The following is an 18,364-nucleotide window of genomic DNA, read 5'->3' on the forward strand; positions in this document are numbered from 1 at the left end:
AACAAGATGTAATTATGATAGTGTGATGTAATTAGCATTCTTTTATTGTTTATTTTCTTTACAGCTTTTATGATAAATATGCAGACTAGAATACTTTTTATTCTAACAATTATAAAGTATTTTTGTTTACCTTCAGTTTTTGTCACAGATTAATTTTTCAAATTATATGCAGTTACAAACTAGTTCAGAGTCCAGACTTTTATTGTCTCATAAGCATTATTACTTTCAAATTTTTGCATTCTAAATATTGCTTGAGATTTATAATGGAAATGTCAAGATATTTTTCTCTGATAGATCAAACTCTACATCTGATTTCCCTTTGTGTTTGTAAATCATTAAGCATACTTATTTTTTAGGATTGAAGGCTTATATAAGTGAGTGAATATTTTTAAATTTAACTGCATTTATACATTTTAAAGTACATCATTGCTTTCTGTATTACTAGTCTTGAAATTATATATTTTTGAATTATAATGATATTCATTTGCTTTAAAGAGTTGAACTTTTTTTAAATTAATGTAGTTCTGGCCTGAATACAGTTGTATTTTAATTTAAAAAATTGCTAAAAATCAGGCTGACATTTAACTCTGAAATTGTTGACTTTTTTTTTCTTCTAGTGAATAAGAGTAGAACATTTCAAAGCAGAGTAGCTTACATGAATTAAATTCCCATCAGCGTAGTGGTCTAGTTATTTCTGGTTATGCTTAAGATTTCTGGTGAAGTCCTATGACTTTTAACTCTCTAGGTATAAAAAATACTTTCAAATTTGAAGATCTTTATATTCTTAGGCATGCCATACTCAGTATCCCTTACTATAAAATTATTAAGCAGAGGCCAGCACTGTGGTGTAACAGGTAAAGCCACCACTTTGGTGCTGGCAATCCCATGTGTGTGCTGGTTCGAGTCTGGTATGCTCCATTTCCAATCCAGCTCCCTGCTAATGTGCTTGAGAAAGCAGCATACAATGGCATAAGTGCTTGGGCTCCTGCACCCATGTGTGAGACCTGGAAAAAGCTCCTGCCTGCTTTCTTTGGCCTGGGCTGGTTCTAGCAGTTGTAGCCATTTGGGGAGTAAAACAACAGATGGAAGATCTGTCTCTCTTTCTCTGTGTCCCTGTCTCTCTGTAACTCTGCCTGTCAAATAAATAAAGTAGAAAATAGAATGCAGAGAATATACCTCATGTGAGTTGGTGGTGCTAATACCAGTTAATACATAAGTCCCATGAGGGCAGAAGACAGGCCTGTTCTGCTTACCGTTGTAGCCCTATGATTTAGTAAATGATAGATGCCCTGTTGTGAAATGATATGTTGTTTTGTAGTTACTATGATTTTGGTTTTTAGATATATTTTTCTCCTTCACTATTTAGGTTCCACACAGTAGGACTGAAGGCTTAAAGCCAAGAGAGCGGATTTCAGATGATATCATTATTTATGATGTTACTGATGATAATGCAGATGAAGAAAATATCCCAGTTATTCCAGAAACTAATGAGGATGTTATTTCTGATCCTTCCAGGTAAGGAGTTTGTGAGATAAAAGTTTATGAAAATATTTGTCATTTTTCTTTGTAAAAAGCTAAATTTGTAAAATTTTTCTTTGTAAACAAGTTAAAGCACTGTTGTTAAACATATTTATTCCATTTTTAAATTATTAAACTAAATAGTGATAATTAAGCCAAGTTATTCAGCCAGATAAAGCCATCCCTACTCTTTCCCCTTGAGCAAAGAAGTAATGAGAATTATTTGATGTTTTTATTTTAGAGTTAAATACTTTTCTTTCTTTTTTTTTTTTTTTTTTTGTGGTCGTTTATATATGAAGTGTCAATATTTTTGATTAAGCGACCTGCCCAAGAAATTAAAAATGTGGTTGGAAGGAGAGTTTCCATTGAGACTGAGTAAATGCAGTAGATTTATTGAGTTTGTCTGAAACGTAATGGATTTTTCTTTCTCATATCACTAATCTAGCTGTAATCAGTACCCTGATATTGTCATTGTTGAAGATGACAATGAAGATGAATATGCGCCTGTCATTCAGAGTGGAGAGCAGAGTGAACAAGCCAGAGAATCCGTGAGTTCAGGCAGTGATGGCACTAGCCCTCTCATGTCTAGTGCCATCCAGCTAAATGGCTCATCTAGTCTGACCACAGAAGATCCTGTAACCATGATGGATTCCATCTTGAATGATAACATCAATCTTTTGGGAAAGTGAGTACTCATCTAAATGTGTCTAAAATTAAATTTGCTTTATTCACTTCACTTTCTGTTTCTGTTTGAGTGATATTCCTTTTCATTGCTAAACCTGTGTATCCTCTCTTGGTCAGGATTGAGCTATGTAATGAAAGGAATTTAATCATCCCAAGAATAGTCTTGGAATTTTCCTGGCAGTTCCTTGGATTTCTTTAATAAAATACTTGTTTTGAGTGTCCATAAGGTGCTTGTTATTTTGTGTATTTCTGTTTGTGTCAGCACTGTGAAATAATATAATGTCTCCTAAGGAACTTAATAGCACAAAGAAAACTGGTAGTTAATAGTAATATAAATGATGAGATTAAGCTCTTTATTTTAAAAAAAATTTTATTTAAAAGAATTAAACAGAGGGAGGGAGAGACATACAGAGAGAACTTCCATCTGGTTTACTCCCCAAGTGGCTGCAACGGCTAGGGTTGGGCCAGGCCAAAGGCAGGAGCCAGGGGCTTCATCTGGGTGTCCCATGGTGAGTGCAGGGGTCCAGGGACTTGAGTCATCCTCTGCTGCTTTCCCAGGCACCTTAACATGGAGCTGGATTGGAAGTGAAGCAGCCAGGACTCAAAACTCATGTCCATATAGGATGCTGGCACTGTGCCACAGCGCCACCCTGAGATTAAACATTTTATAATAGTATAGAAGAAAAAGGTAAATTAGGCTGTGTTGTTGCAGAACCTTTTTTCAGGAAATACGAAGTTTTCTGTAAAGGATATGAGTTCAGATTTTCAAGCATTTCAAATTCTGACTACATTCTTGAGAACTGGTAAAGATTTAGTAATAACTAGGAATATTTTGCTTAGCAAGGTTGCAAATGGTGATTAACGAAACCTAATATTTGATCCTTTTATGAAATCTTTTGTTTCTTAGGGTTGAACTGTTGGATTATCTTGACAGTATTGATTGCAGTTTGGAGGACTTCCAAGCCATGCTCTCAGGAAGACAGTTTAGCATAGACCCAGATCTACTGGTTGATGTAGGTACTTTGTCTAATATTTGCTGTACTGGTAATTTACTTATGTATAATATTTAAATATCAATACAGCTTTTTTGAATTTTAATTTTTTTTAAATGAATGTTTTTATTTATCAAAAAGAATGAAACAGATTGATTTGGAATATTGAAGGAGTGTGATGACTGCTTGCCTCTGAGTGGCAGTTCAGTTAATCGCCTCAGAATAGCATACAATTCTGTTTAATATTCATATTAATTCTAGGTCTTGTCTGGACTTGTTGCTTTGTTATGTTTTGCTCCAGAATAAATTGTTACTGAATAGAGATCCTTGGAAATTAGTTGTAGCCAGGAAACAGCATAGAGATACTTTCTGATACTTTGAGAATTAGCATTTTTCACTCAAATTTTTTTATGTATGCTATTTTTAATAGTTTCATATCTCCTAGGTCCTATGTTTTCCCTGCTCAAGTTACCACCATCATCTCTATAAACGTAACTAATATTATCTGGACTTAAATCCTTATTTACCATTTCTGGCACTTACCACCTTTCCTGCTGTCTTCCCTCTTGTACTTGCTGCTGCATCCTTCCTTACCTAAAGCTTCCTAGATGGTCTGTTCCCACTCAGATGAATCTTGTTCTTATCTCTTTTATTCTGAAAAAGTTTTGTTGCCCCTCTGTTTATTTCCTGCCTTATAATGTAATGCAGATTCTCTCACATGAAAGAGATTCTATAGCCTTTTTGTTTGTTTGTTTGTTTATTTGAGAGGTAGAGTTACAGACAGTGAGAGGGAGAGACAGAGAGAAAGATCTTCCTTCTGTTGGTTCACTCCCCAAATGTCTGCTACGGCCAGAGCTGCGCCCGTCTGAAGCCAGGCTGAAGCCGGGAGCCAGGAGCCTCCTTCCGGCCTCCCATGTGGGTGCAGGGGCCCAAGGACTTGGACCATCTTCTATTGCTTTCCCAGGCCATAGCAGAGAGCTGGACTGGAAGAGGAGCAGCCAGGACTAGAACTGGCACCCATATGGGATGCCAGCGCCGCAGGTGGAGGTACTGCGCCACAGCACTGGCCCCAGAGATTCTATAGTCTTAACCCTTTTAAGGGCCTCTCAGTGAGGCAAAAAGGCATTTGTACCTTCATACTCTTCAATCTCATTTCATTAGTTTTTCATCTTCTCTACTTCTCATCAATCTTTGTCAGATGGATGGATTTCACTTTTGAAAGATTTTGTTTCGATGCTGACCTTTGTTAATCATCTTAAGTAAATTGAGCATTCATGTTGATGACATACTTCAACTTATTAACAGTAAGCTGACAGCCTTCCTTGATTCAATTAACCTTTGTCCCTACTCTGAATCCAGGAAACTTTCAGGGTATCTGTTCCTTAGATCATTAAGAATTAATTAAAATCTCATAATCCTGGCCACCTATAAATCCAACTAGACCATTTTAACTTTGGAATGTTTAATGCACTTAATCTGTCCTGAAGACCTTACCTAGCCAACTGCTTCCTATTCACAGAGAATAATTGACTGTGCCCTGGTTCTCCTATAAGCCATATCCTGTTTTGGAAAAAGTACTTACTTCTGCTCTCAAGCAAATTTGTGGTCCTGTCCTCTGCCTCTATTTCTTTTCTATTTTTTCTATCTAAAAAACAAGTATTTTTTCTCTCTGTCTCTCTCACTGTCTAACTATGTCAAAAAAAAAAAAAAAAGTATTTTGACTTCTTGCTCTTCTCATTTACCCTTCTGTTTCTCTAACTGCTTCATTATAAAACTTTAGAAATAAATACCCATCTCTTTTTTATTCATTTTCTTTTGAAACCCTGTATTTTCTTGCTTGATACTCTGATCCTAAGTTACCTCCATCGTCTTGGTTTTTTCATACTAAGTAGACTATGTGTGACTTTTTTTCTTAATCCATTGAGCTAGTGGAAGGGGATTTTGAATTAGATCCAGGTTCCATTTTGGCTCATGCTGCTTCCTAGCATGTTATTAACTTTGGAAAAGATAACCTCTCTTGCCCAGTTCTCCATCTGTTAAATGTGGCTAATGCGTAACACGAAGGGCTGTTGCAGAAATTCAAAATAGTTCACGCTGTTGTTATTCTACAACAGAAGTTTTTTTGTTGTTGATTTTGGAGGCACTGTGCTCTTTGCTATCCTGTCTAACCATTCTGTTTTCTTTAATAGCTTTCTTTTTTCCTGCTGTCTCCTACTTCTGGACATTCACCAAAGCACCGAATCTTTTTCCCCCTTAATTTTTCTACCTCCTTCTCTCTTTTTTTTTTCAATTCCTTCTCTGTTTAGAGATTTTTGGTTAGCAGGTTTGTGCTGAAATTTGTATCTAGCTTTTAATATTTCTTTTAGTCTTTTTTTTTTTTTTGAAAGCAGAGTTACAGAGAGCCAGAGGCAGAGAAAGAGGTCTTCCATCCAGTGATTCACTCCCTAAGTGCCCACAATGGCCAGAGCTGAAGAGCTGAGCTGATCCAAAGCCAGGAGTAGGGAGCTTCCATCCAGGTCTCCCACGTGAGTGGAGGGGCCCAAACACTTGGGCCATCTTCTACTGTTTTCCCAGGCCATAGTAGAGAGCTGGATTGGAAGTAAAGCAGTTGACCCTCAAACTGGCACCCATATGGGATGCTGGCACTGCAGGCAGAGGCTTTACCCACTACGCCACAGCACTGGCCCCAGCTTTTAACATTTTTAAAGGTAAAATTTAATTCTGATCCTGTGCCTTTGGAGTTGTCATTTAGATATTACCTTAGATTACTTAATTCCATGCTTTGCTTTGTTTCTTAAAGTAGCAACTCTTTGTGATAAATATGTGTATAAGTGTATTGAAGAGTTCATAGCTTTTCCGTGCAGAGTTCAATCCTGAGTAACCTGGAGTGGAGTCAGCTGGGAGAGGTTTGGTCTTAGAATTCTACAGCTGTGTCAGTTCCTCATCTATGATAAAGCTTTTCTGCCTAACACTATATGTGTGCTGGGGATATATGTAAAATATCCCTGAGGCAATGAGTGGGTAAGGGAACACAGAGAGGAAGAGAGGAGCACCACCCTCAAAATCTAGTTAAGTCCTCTGAGACTTTAACAGATGAACTAGCAGAAATTAGTAATCATGTGTAACTGTGTCCTCTTCAAGGGATCAATAAGTGATATAAGGAGAAGGAGGATATCAAAAGGAAAGGAAGATCTAGAAATAAATATTTAGAGGACTACCATGAAATGTGGAACTTTAAGGAGAGTAATTGTCTTGAGAGTGGAGGACTCTATTTTTGGCTTGATTACATTTCTTTCCATCCTGTGAACCACTTGATGTGCTCATTTTCATAAAATGCTAACTGAATGACTACTTCTTTGTAGTCATTTCTCAAGGCTTTCGTTGTCAATAGGATGCACCCTCATCAACTGACTGGCCTTGCTCTACTTTTTTGTATATAATTTGCTATTAAACTTAGAACTTCTACACTATTTGGAATGGTCTAACCCATTCATAGAACATACCCTATCTTTTCTATTGTTGCTAATACTGTACTTATGAACTTTTCCCTCCATCCTCTCCTTTCCCAAGTTCTAACCATTCTCCAGGGACTAGTACACGTCACATAACTTTATCGGGCTCTTTTTGTTTCATTGTGTGTTTCTGTGTGTGCTTTCCTACCTTCTAATTTTCTTGATTTCTTAGTACTTTGAAGGCCCAATATCTTTTTACTGTATTTTATCAGAACCTGTGTTGCTATTTGATGTTGTCTTATCTGGCTTTTTAAACTGTAAGCTCCTGGAGAGCAGGAATAGCATCTTCACCTTGTATTCTTCATGATGTCATTATTTCTTAAATGCTCAGTAAATCCCTGTGGCATAGATGACTTTGACATCTTAAACTAAAGCTGTGTCTATACGCTGGCTAGGATTGCAGTAAGTGGTGGTGTTAGCATTTACAACTTAAGATGAGATAAAAGAACCAACAAGTAGATGTGCAGTTTTGTCAGGGGATTCTGTTTAAGATGTGGTTAACAGCCCCTGTCATAGAGTAGATACTATAGAAATTTTTCATGTGATTAGCATGTATTTAGAGACTTTGTGTCAGGGCATGTTACTCAGTGTTAGCTGTCAGGTAAGGACAAAGGCATATAGAGAGAAAAAATAAAGGAAATTAAATTGAATAGAGAGTAATGGAAAGGGAAGATAGGGAGAAACCACTATTTATGGCAAGTGGTTTACCTCACTGTTTGATAGAGAAAATCTTACAACATGAAATTTCATCTAATGCACGGGCTAACTTGCTCTGCTTTCGTTTATTTGTTTTTCTTTCTGCTTTCCTGGTTTCCTCTTCCAAACTGGTTTTATTGTGTTAAAACTTCCAAGTGTAGGAGCTACATCTCTTCACCCAACGTGGTTGTATAAAAATTTTGAACACACAATTTCTTTTTAATATTTTTTAAACTTATCATCTTTCTTGTTTGGTCTTTCAGCTTTTCACTAGTTCTGTGCAGATGAATCCCACAGATTACATCAATAATACAAAAGTAAGTTTTAATTCATGTTGCTCAGGACCCATAGCTGTAAAAATCTGAAAAAAGTCCTAGAAAGTAGAAGGCAATATCACTCCCAATTTAAAAAAGCATTTTATATTCTGAGCTAATATGTGTGATCAAGATAGTAAAAGTCTAGATGAAGAATTAGCTGGTTATGGGTGCATCATTGCCCAATTCTGCTGGCATTTGTGGGATTAAGTACCAGTGTAAAATTGATTTCTTCTGGTGCTGGGAGATCAACTGACTAAACTTGGCATGTTCAGGTATGTCACTGAAATAAATTATTAAAATAATGTTTTATATGCTGCAGTTTACATTTTATTCCTTGTATAAATAACATTTTTATTGAAAATTTACTCATACCCATATCTTTTAAATTCCTAATTTTATTAGCATATAGTAAAAACTCAAGAATTTCTGCTAATTGGAGGGAAGGAGAGTTGGAACAGTGATACATGGAGTTAGAAATTTTTTACTTTTTTAAGTAATAAGAATTTTTGTTAAAATTTCAAATTATAGAGATCCATTTGGGACTACCAAGTTTTGACAAGATTCTTTCTAATTTTTAATGAGTAGTAAGAACAATTCAAGTTGTCAGAGCAAATGTTTATAATTTTGTTACTTTGTGCAGGTTATTGCTCAAATAAGTATATATTCCACTTATATTTATAGCAAATTATTTTATTTATTTATTTATTTATTTTGGACAGGCAGAGTGGACAGTGAGAGAGAGAGAGAGACAGAGAGAAAACTTCCTTTTGCTGTTGGTTCACCCTCCAATGGCCACTGCGGCTGGCGTCCTGCGGCCAGCGCATCATGCTGATCCGAAGGCAGGAGCCAGGTGCTTCTCCTGGTCTCCCATGCGGGTGCAGGGCCCAAGGACTTGGGCTATCCTCCACTGCACTCCCGGGCCATAGCAGAGAGCTGGCCTGGAAGAGGGGCAACCGGGACAGAATCTGGTGCCCCGACCGGGACTAGAACCCAGGGTGCCAGCGCCACAAGGCGGAGGATTAGCCTATTGAGCCGCAGCGCCGGCCTATAGCAGATTATTAGTAACCCTTGTTTTCTGTTGAATACAATGGCAAATCAAGTCCAAATTAGTGAAATCAGAATTTTGATTCTTGTTTTTTATAGTCTAAAATGGGCACGTCTCAAATAAATGTGAGTGGTTAGGGTGAGAGGGTTGACTTTTCCTCACTGTTGTCTTGGCATCAGGAGAGCCCGACTAGATTTTCTACATTTTTCAGAGTTAGGGTAGCTCAAAGTTTAAGGAACTTAAGAATTTTTGAATTAGCAACATGATTATACACTTAATATTGGGTGATTTATATTGAGGTTGGCATAATTTTTCTTAGAAAGGTCTGCTAGAAAATATTTTTGGTTTTGCAGGCCCACTGCTTTCCTATTATAACTATGCAGTTCTGCTGTTGTAGTGTAAAAGCAGATAGTACATAAAAATCTTCAGCTGTGTTCCAATGAAACTTTATTTACAGACAGGCAATATGCTGAATTTGGCATGTGGACTTTAGTTTGGATAATATAAGATTATGTGGACCACTCAGCTCTGTGGAAATACAATCATACTATTAATTGTAGAAGACCTTGAATTCATATGTTAAGACTTATATGTTCACTTAGTGAATTTGCTTTATTGTTTACTTATTGCTAGACATTGTATCATCTTCATTCTTGGATCATCTTATTTCAGAAACCAATAACTTGAATACACTTTTTAGAAACAGCAGTCAAACCATCAAATTGCATACTGTTCTGTAATACTGTGGAAAAATTAGAAACTCACTTTTATCATTCTGGATCCAGAATAATGTTTTCAAATAATTGTCATTTCCTCAGTCATTCCATTATTGCTCATGACATGGATTATAACACTTTGCTCTTAAATCAGGATGCCTTATACTACTCAGTACACAATTAAGTGGCCACTGCTCATGACTAACAATTTGCATGGTAAATGAAATCCATGTTATCCTGCTTCTCATGTCTTAAAGTAACAACAGTGAGGTCCTTGGGAAATACCTATTTTAGAAAGTGTTAAGATTTAGATGAGATTTCATTGTTTATGTGTATAATGTGAATACTAAATGAAATATTTTAATATAACTTTTGGAAGTCTTTAAATTCTTACTGTATCTTGATGCCATTATCTCCTCTGAATCCTAGAAACTTGCACTCTTCATTTTATGATGACTATTGGAAATTATAGGAATTAGTATACAGATTTTATTATACCATATATACTTTACCTAGATGCAGGTATTTGGGACTTATAGCTATTCAGGAGAAATTATGAAACTCTGCACCTCAGTTTGAACATCATTGAAATAAGCACTGAAGAACTTAACAACATTGAAGATTTAACTCCCCTACCATAATCAGATGTAAGGAGAAAAGACAGTGATTGAAAGAGGTGTTTTAAATGATAGAAAACAATTGGAAGAGCCCCAAGAAGGACAGGAAGAGACACCATACCAGCTTTCAGGCTTCTAAGGATGAGGATAAATAGTTTTAAGGACAATACTGTCCTCCTGACATACTATAAATATGTTTGGCTTGTGCTAAATACTGTGTTTATTAGTGAAGAAAAATGTGTAATACATTTTTAAATCAAAATGTTAAAATGAATTTAATTGCTTAAAGAGTTAATCATCTCTCAATTAGCACTTTTTTAAAAAAAGATTTATTTGAAAGGCAGAGTTTACAGAGAGAGAGATGGTTCACTCTCCAAATGGCCGCAATGGCCAGAGCTGTGCTGGTCAGGAGCCAGGAGCTTCTTCTGGGTATCCCATGTGGGGTGCAGGGGCCCAAAGGACTTGGGGCCATTTTCTGCTACTTTACCAGGCACATTAGCGGAGAGCTGGAATAACCAGGACTTGAATCGGCACCCAGATGGGATGCCAGCATCGCAGGCGGCTTTGTTGGCTACACCATAACGCCAGCCCCTTCAATTAACATTTTTAAACCAGTTGTCTTTGATTCATTTCAATCTTCTACTCTTGACAAATTCTGTGTACACTATTGAAATACAACCCTCCTTTTAACACTGTAATCCCAGTTGAGATTCCTTGATGACAACAAAAGTGTTCTTATCCAGTCTTGTTCTACTTAAATCTTTCTCTAGATCATCTTTCCATTTTTTCCCTTCCTATATATTTCAGGTAACATACCAATATTTACATATTATATTAATTTTTTTATATTTTCAGGAACTTACATGAAACAAATATTTTTTTTCTTTTAGTCTGAGAATAAAGGATTAGAAACTACCAAGAACAATGTAGTTCAGCAAGTTTCAGAAGAGGGAAGAAAATCTAAATCCAAACCAGGTAGGTATAGTTGTAATATTAGTTTCTGCAGGTTTTTTTACAAGTCACACATAGAAACTAATGCAAGTCAAAAGAAGTCGTGTCATATGTAATAATTGAAACAGAATATACTGGCTTCGTGTTTTTTTAAAGATTATTTATTTGAAAGTCAGAGTTACACAGAGAGAGAGAGAGAGGTCTTCCATCTGATGGTTCACTTCCCAATTGGCTGCAATGGCCGGAGCTGTGCCAATCTGAAGCCAGGAGCCAGGAACTTCTCTGGGTCTCCCACAAAGGTGCAGGGGCCCAAGGACCTGGGGCCATCTTCCACTGCTTTCTCAGGCCATAGCAGAGAGCTGAATTGGAAGTGGAGCAGCCGGGTCTCGAACCGGCGCCCATATGGGATGCCAGTGCTTCAGGCCAGGGCATTAACCCACTGCACCACAGCGCTGGCCCCAATATACTAGCTTCATTTCCATGCACAAAGTCTCAAGGTTCTAACATATAGAAAAAATTGAATTGGTGAAGTAATAGTTCTTGAATTCATGGAGTTGTTTGGAGATTAGAATGAACTTTATTTCCTTTTTTTTTTTTTTTTTTTTTTTTTTTTAATATTTATTTGTGAGGCAGAAAGAGGGAGAGGGAGACAGAGATGGACAGAGCTCTCCTGTCTGCTGGTATACTCCCCAGCTCTAGCTGGGTTAGGCAGAAGCCAGGATCCAGGTACTCAATCTAGGTCTTCCATGTGATTGACAGAACCTAATCTCTTGAGCTATCACCATTGCCTCCCAAGTTCTGAGTTGATAGGAATCTGGATTCAGGAGGCAGAACCAGGATTCAAACCAGGCACTCATATAGGATGTCATGGTACACTAATTGGTATCTTAATCGTTAGGGTGAATGCTCATTTCTTAAGTGTTGAGTAAAGGACTAACTGACTTGAACATTTTAAAGTTTACTGACGCACAATATCACGTCATGTCTTGTTTGGCTATATAAAATGTGGTGATTTTACATATATATGTGTGTGTGTAAGTGTGTATATATTATATATATATACATACACACACTCAGGATATATATGTATCCTGTTTCCATTTTTTGTCTTTAAATTCTGTATAAGCTGGTGATAAAATGTTTTTTCTGATTTTTATAGATAAGCAGCTTATCCAGTACACTGCCTTTCCACTTCTTGCATTCCTTGATGGGAACCCTGCTTCTGCTGTTGAACAGGGAAGTACAACAGCATCATCAGAAGTTATGTCCTCTGTAGATAAACCCATAGAAGTTGATGAGCTTCTGGATAGCAGCCTGGACCAAGAACCAACCCAAAGTAAGCTTGTTCGCCTGGAGCCATTGACTGAGGCTGAAGCTAGTGAAGCTACACTGTTTTATTTATGTGAACTTGCTCCTGCACCTCTGGATAGTGATATGCCACTTTTAGATAGCTAAATCCTCAAGAAGTGGACTCTACTTGTATATATTCATCAAAATGATGAACTATTTATTTTAAAGTATCATTTGGTACTTTTTTTTTTGTAAATTGCTTTGTTTGTTCAATCAGATACTGTGGAATAAAAGCACCTTTTGCTTTTCTCACTAGCCACACACTCTTGGCAAAGCTTTCAGATGTTATTCTGCTGCGTAGGTATACAAGATTTAATGCACATTATTGCGTATCTTCAAGTTGGATTTAAATGTCCGTTTTTTTCCAATTGTAGTTAAGTGGAATTTTTTTCACAAAATATCCATTAACCCCAGTTCAACTTTTGTTTGTTTTATTTGTTTGATGCTGTCTGTTTGCATTCAGTGGAAATCACTAGAACTGAATGGTAGAACTCCTAAGGCTTTCTCTATTCCAGTTACCTTTATTAATATTTTTCACTTGGTTTATTTTAAAACTGGGAACATAAAGTGCCTGTATCTTGTAAAACTTCATGTGTCTCTAGGCTCAGAGAACTTCATTTATGTTCAGAGAATTTCATTTATGTTCATAAGGGAAGGCAAAGTGTACACAGTACTTACTGTCATGGTTTCAGCTCCATATACATTGAAAGAAGGTGGGGATGGGATGGAGTCAACCCTATCCACTTAGTTGGACTAGTTTTAAGTTCAAGTTTGTGTTTTTTTGAACCATATTCTTTAGTAAAATAAATATGAATGTTGAATACTAGTGTCTGTTATGTTCCTTCTTTGGAGCTGATACCTACAAGAAATAATTTTTCTGTTTGATGGAAGCGGGTGGCTACTGACCCTTTAAAAACAAAATGGGGACAGCATTATGGTGTAGCTGGTAAAGCCACCATCTGCAATGCTGGCTCCTGTCTGGGTGCCAGGTTGTGTCCCTGCTGCTCCACTTCCAATCCAGCTCCCTGATAATGGCCTGGGGAAAGCCATGGAGGATGCCCAAGTGTTTGAGCCCCCACTACCCACATGGGAGACCTGATGAAGCTCCTGTCTTCAGCTTGGCTCAGCCCTGGCCATTTGGGCCATCTGGGGAGTGAACCAGTGGATAACAGATTGGTCTTTGTGTCTCTTCCTCTCTTTGTAACTCTTTCAACTAAATAAATTAATCTTTAGGAAAAAAAAATTACTTCAAGAGGCAGGGTGAAAAAGAGGGAGAGACACAGAACTTCCATCTGGTTCTCTCCTCAAATGCCCATAATAGCCAAGGCTGGACCAAGCCAAAACCAGGAACCCAGAGCCCCAGCTGGGTCTCCCACATGGGTGGCAACAGGGACCCAAGTACCTGGGTCATCATCCACTGCCTTCTCAGGTGCATAAGCAGGAAGCTGGATTGGAAGCATAGTGTCTGGGACTTCAACTGGCACTGCAGTATGGGATATGAGCATTATAAGTGGTGGCTTAACCCAGTGCACCACGACTGTTCTACTATTTTTAATATGAATGACCCCAAGATCTTTGTGCCTTTTCTCAAAAAATAAACCAAATATTTCAATAAGGAGAGGATATAATCTCTGAATTTTAATATATTTAAGAGTTCTTCGTTGAAGAAATTACACTGACTCCATTTGTTTCTGAAAAGAACTGGCAGATGTTTCTCATCCCACTTGAGGGGAATGTTACACAGTTTTTCCCATGAGAGAAGGTAATAAATTGCCTTCTCCCTTTGGAAGAGTTGTTCACAAGAATTGTAGAGGCTTAAATGCAAGGTGAGGGCATTTTATTGTTTTATATCTTGAAGATTCCACTTTTTTTTTTTTAAGGAGTTGTTTTATTTACCCTTCCCTGTTACTTTTTTTTTTTTTTATAAATATTTATTTATTTATTTGAGAGGTAGAGTTACAGACAGCGAGAAAGGTCTTCCCTCCATTGGTTCACTCCCCAAATGGCTGCAATAGCTGGAGCTGCAACGATCAGAAACCAGGAGATTCTTACCAGTCTCCCACGCAGGTGCAGGGGCCCAAGCACTTGGGCCATCCTCCATTGCTTTCTCAGGCCATAGCAGAGAGCTGGATTGGAAGAGGAGCAGCCGAAACTAGAACCATCGCCCATATGGGATGCTGGCACCACAGATGGAGGATTAACCTACTGCACCATGGCACTAGCACCAAAGATTCCGCTTTCACACAGAGGGTTGGAAGCACTTCAGTTTGTATCTGAATATTGTGTAGGACAATTTCAAAATTTCAAGAAAGGCCTCTGTTTCTTGAGGCCTTAGAATTTTTCCTCAATGATATGTAGATCCAAAGTAAGGAGTAGCACAAAGAGATAGGATTATTTAGATCATAAAGTACTTGGCTCCAACAGTGAGATCCTGGTGAATTATTAAAGATCCAAGGAGTTTTCTGCATGAGTTAAAGAGGATACTTTCCTAAAGGTTATTAAGTTTAGAAGAATTTAGAAACTGAAGAGAGAAGAGACATTTTTTTCTTTCTCTTCCTTTTGTCACTGTGAGATATGATCAAGCTTCTTTTCCCTTGTGGCATTTTGATGCCCTGAAGCACTCTAATAAACTGAAAAACATTTTTTGGAGAGAGGAGTTGGCATTTGATACAGTGATTAAGACACTGCTTAGAATGCTGACATCATATATTGGGGTGTCTAGGTATGGGGCACAGCTCTGCTTCTAGTCCAGCTCAGTGTACCTTGGGATGCAGCAGGTGATAGCTCAAATATTTGGGTTCCTGCCAATGCTTGAGAGACATGGACTGAATTCCAGATTTCTGGCTTCAGCCTAACCCAGTCTCCGCTGTTTTGGGTGTTTGAAAAATGTTTTTTTTTTTTTTTTCTCTGTTCCTTTCAAATAATAAAATAAATGAAACACTTTAAACTGAAAAACATAGCTGTTAAATTTACATTTAAGATTTTTGACCTTAAAAATAGTTGAAAGGAATTTAGGATATTGTCAATTAAATCATTTTTTTTTTTTAAAGGATTTATTTATTTGAAAGGCAAAGTTACAGAGGGGTGGAGCAGAGAGAAAGATGGCTTCCATTTGCTGGTTTATTCCCCAAATGGCTGCAATGGCTGGAGCTGGGCCAAGCTGAAGCCAGAAGTCTGGAACTCTGTCCTAGTCTCTTAGATGGGTAGTAGGGGCCCCCAAGCACTTGACCGTCCTGTGCCTTCCCTTGCACATTATCAGGAAGTTGAATTGGAAGTGGAACAGCCAGGACTCATATTACTCAAATGGGATACTGGCATCACAGGCAGCCTCTTAGTAACCTGCTGTACCACAATGCTATTCCCAATACTGCTGTTTCAAAATATTATATATTTTAAATGTAATTTAAGGAATCTAAATATCAGTGCTTTAACTTCCATCCTTATCCATTCCACTCATTTTTATGATGCATGAAAGTTTTACATAGATAAATCTGTCACATTTCTCTTCAACTAAATTTAAAATTGTTTCCTCTATAGAATTCTAAGCCTTTAAAAAGTTTATCTTGTTATAAACATAGAGTTGACTTAGATAGTATTTCCTCTACCATGCAGCTGTATTTTTTTTTTTTTAATCTTTGCAAATAAGGTAGCTGTTTGCTGAGTTCCAGTACATTTAACAGAAACAATGTAGGTCTGACGTGATAACTCCCTCATGTAGTTCTTGATACCATTTACCTCTCCACTGACTGGATGCAAAGGAGTATGTAGCTTCCAAGTATATACTCATAAAGGAAGTAACTTGGCTTTCTGAATTACTGTTTAGGGGAAAACCACCCATCAAGTCCTGGATGAACATTTTAGACTGCAAGTAATGAGAGAATACATTTTTTACCTTCTGCTTCTTATTTGGGGTTGATCTGTTCAGCTTTTGGTGTTCACTCTTACAAAACAGTCAAATTTTTATGATATATTATTAAACATAAGTAAAAATTGTGAGAATTATACCTCCTAGTGGGATAAACAGGTCTCAGGTTTTTCGAAGACTTACTCAAGAATTTTATTTTTTTCATCAATGAAAAGTCCTAAAAAAATTTATATACAAAATAACAAAGCAAGCAATCTTGGTAGAAATGTTAACTTAATTCTTTAAACTTCAGAATTATGGTTTTTTTTATGCTGTATCAGTTGGTAACTCAGTTTTCAAATTTGTTGAGACAAAATTAGAAACCACTTAAATTGCAAAAAGAATTTTTCTTTTATTGAGTTAATACTGTTTTTCTCACCAGTATTTTGAAATGTCTCTTTACTGAATGTTTAGGTTTGGTTTTTTTTTAGTGTCTTTGGATAAGATTCAGGATGAATATTTGTTTTATTAAGTAGCAAAGAGTAATTGATTAAAAAAAAGTGAAACCTTGTTCTGAGGCCTCTTTTTAGGCTGATCAATATTAGGAAAGAGTACAGATCTGGAAATAGATGCCTTTTAAGGTAATCTAACTTGCATTTCCCAGAGGAAGTATGCCATATACGGTCTAGGAAACAAGTTCCACCGTTTGAAGACAATTAACTTACAGGCTAATGCCTTCCTTAGCCCTTAGCCTAATCAGTACATTACAAGGGCTATGATTTGGCACAGCACAGCAGGTTAAAAGCTAGGGCACTCAACTCTGTAGACTAGTGACAATCCTCTTATATTCTCTCCTCCCCTGAGAGGAAGTACATACCCACTGCAGCCAAGGGCTAGCCCAGCAGCAGATTCCTCTGCAAGTCTGTTTCAGTTTCAGTTTCAGTGGACACAGGTGGTTGTGCTCATCTGCCTGAAAGCCCCACCACAGCTCCCTTCCTAATCCCACCCCAATTTAGTAGGTACAGGTAGCTGTGCAGACATGCCTGTTATGCTAATTAACCTTCCTGGCTTTGATGGGTACCTGGGACTACTCTAGCTCCACTGACTCCCTCAGTAAATCTTACATCAGTAAGACTTCCCAAAAGGCAAACAACACTCCTTTATACCTTACACAAAAATCAACTCAAAATGGATCAAGGATCTAAATCTAGGAGCTGACGCTGTGGCATAGTGTGTAAAGCTGCTTCCTTCAGGGCTGGAATCCCATATGGCTACCGATTTTGAGTCCTGGCTGCTCCATTTCCAATCTAGCTCTCTGCTATGGCCTGAGAAAGCAGTAGGAGATGGTCCAACACCTTGAGCCCCTGCATTTACATGGAAGACCCAGAAGAAGCTCCTGGCTTTGGCAGCCCAGCTCTGGCTGTTGTGGCCATTTGGGGAGTGAACCAGTGGATGGAAGCCTCCTTCTCCCCACCCCCCAACCTATGCCTATCTGTAACCCTGCCTTTCAAATAAATAAATCTTTAAAAAAATGATCTAGATATATGACCTGATACCTTAAAATTATTAGAGGAGAACATTGAGGAAACTCTACAACACACTGGCATAGGCAAAGACTTGCTAGAGAAGACCTCAGAAGTACAGACCATCAAAGCAGAAATAGAAAAATGGGATTACATCAAGCTAAGATGCTTCTACACTGCAAAGAAAACACTTAACCAACAGAATGGGAGAAAATATTTGCAAACTGCAACTGATAAGGGATTAATATCCAGAATCTATAAAGAGTTCACAGACCTCAACAACAACCAAATAATCCAGTTAAGGAATGGGCAAAGGATTTGAACAGGCATTTTTCAAAATAGGAAATCTAAATGGCCAATGCCACACGAAAAAATGCTCAGGATCACTAGCCATCAGGGAAATGCAAGTCAAGATCACAATGAGGCTTCACCTCACCTATTAGAATGGCTCTCGGTCGGGGTGCCAGCGCTGTGGTGCAGCAGGTTAAAGCCCTGGCCTGCAGAGCCACCATCCCATGTGGGCGCTGGTTTGAGTCCCAGCTGCTCTGCTTACCATCCTGCTTACCTGCTAATGCACCTGGGAAAAAAAGAAGTAGGAG

The 18,364-nt window shown here is 37.7% G+C and overlaps 1 protein-coding gene across 2 annotated transcripts in view; it reads left to right on the forward strand.

Moving 5' to 3' along the window:
* Positions 1 to 13,198, forward strand: part of HSF2 (heat shock transcription factor 2) — a 34,349-nt gene extending 21,151 nt beyond the window's left edge. The window contains exons 8-13 of one of the 2 annotated variants that reach the window (XM_062186703.1): positions 1,367 to 1,515; positions 1,964 to 2,203; positions 3,110 to 3,215; positions 7,666 to 7,719; positions 10,988 to 11,072; positions 12,208 to 13,197. In XM_062186703.1, coding sequence (XP_062042687.1) covers positions 1,367 to 1,515; positions 1,964 to 2,203; positions 3,110 to 3,215; positions 7,666 to 7,719; positions 10,988 to 11,072; positions 12,208 to 12,503 — 930 coding nt within the window. In that variant the 3' untranslated portion in view covers positions 12,504 to 13,197. Of the gene's footprint in view, positions 1 to 1,366; positions 1,516 to 1,963; positions 2,204 to 3,109; positions 3,216 to 7,665; positions 7,720 to 10,987; positions 11,073 to 12,207 lie in introns of both variants that reach the window. The other variant, XM_062186704.1, reaches the window with a different exon arrangement.
* Positions 13,199 to 18,364: the final 5,166 nt, after the last annotated feature.

This window comes from Lepus europaeus, chromosome 3, assembly GCF_033115175.1.
Source record: "Lepus europaeus isolate LE1 chromosome 3, mLepTim1.pri, whole genome shotgun sequence".
Lineage (NCBI taxonomy): Eukaryota > Metazoa > Chordata > Mammalia > Lagomorpha > Leporidae > Lepus > Lepus europaeus.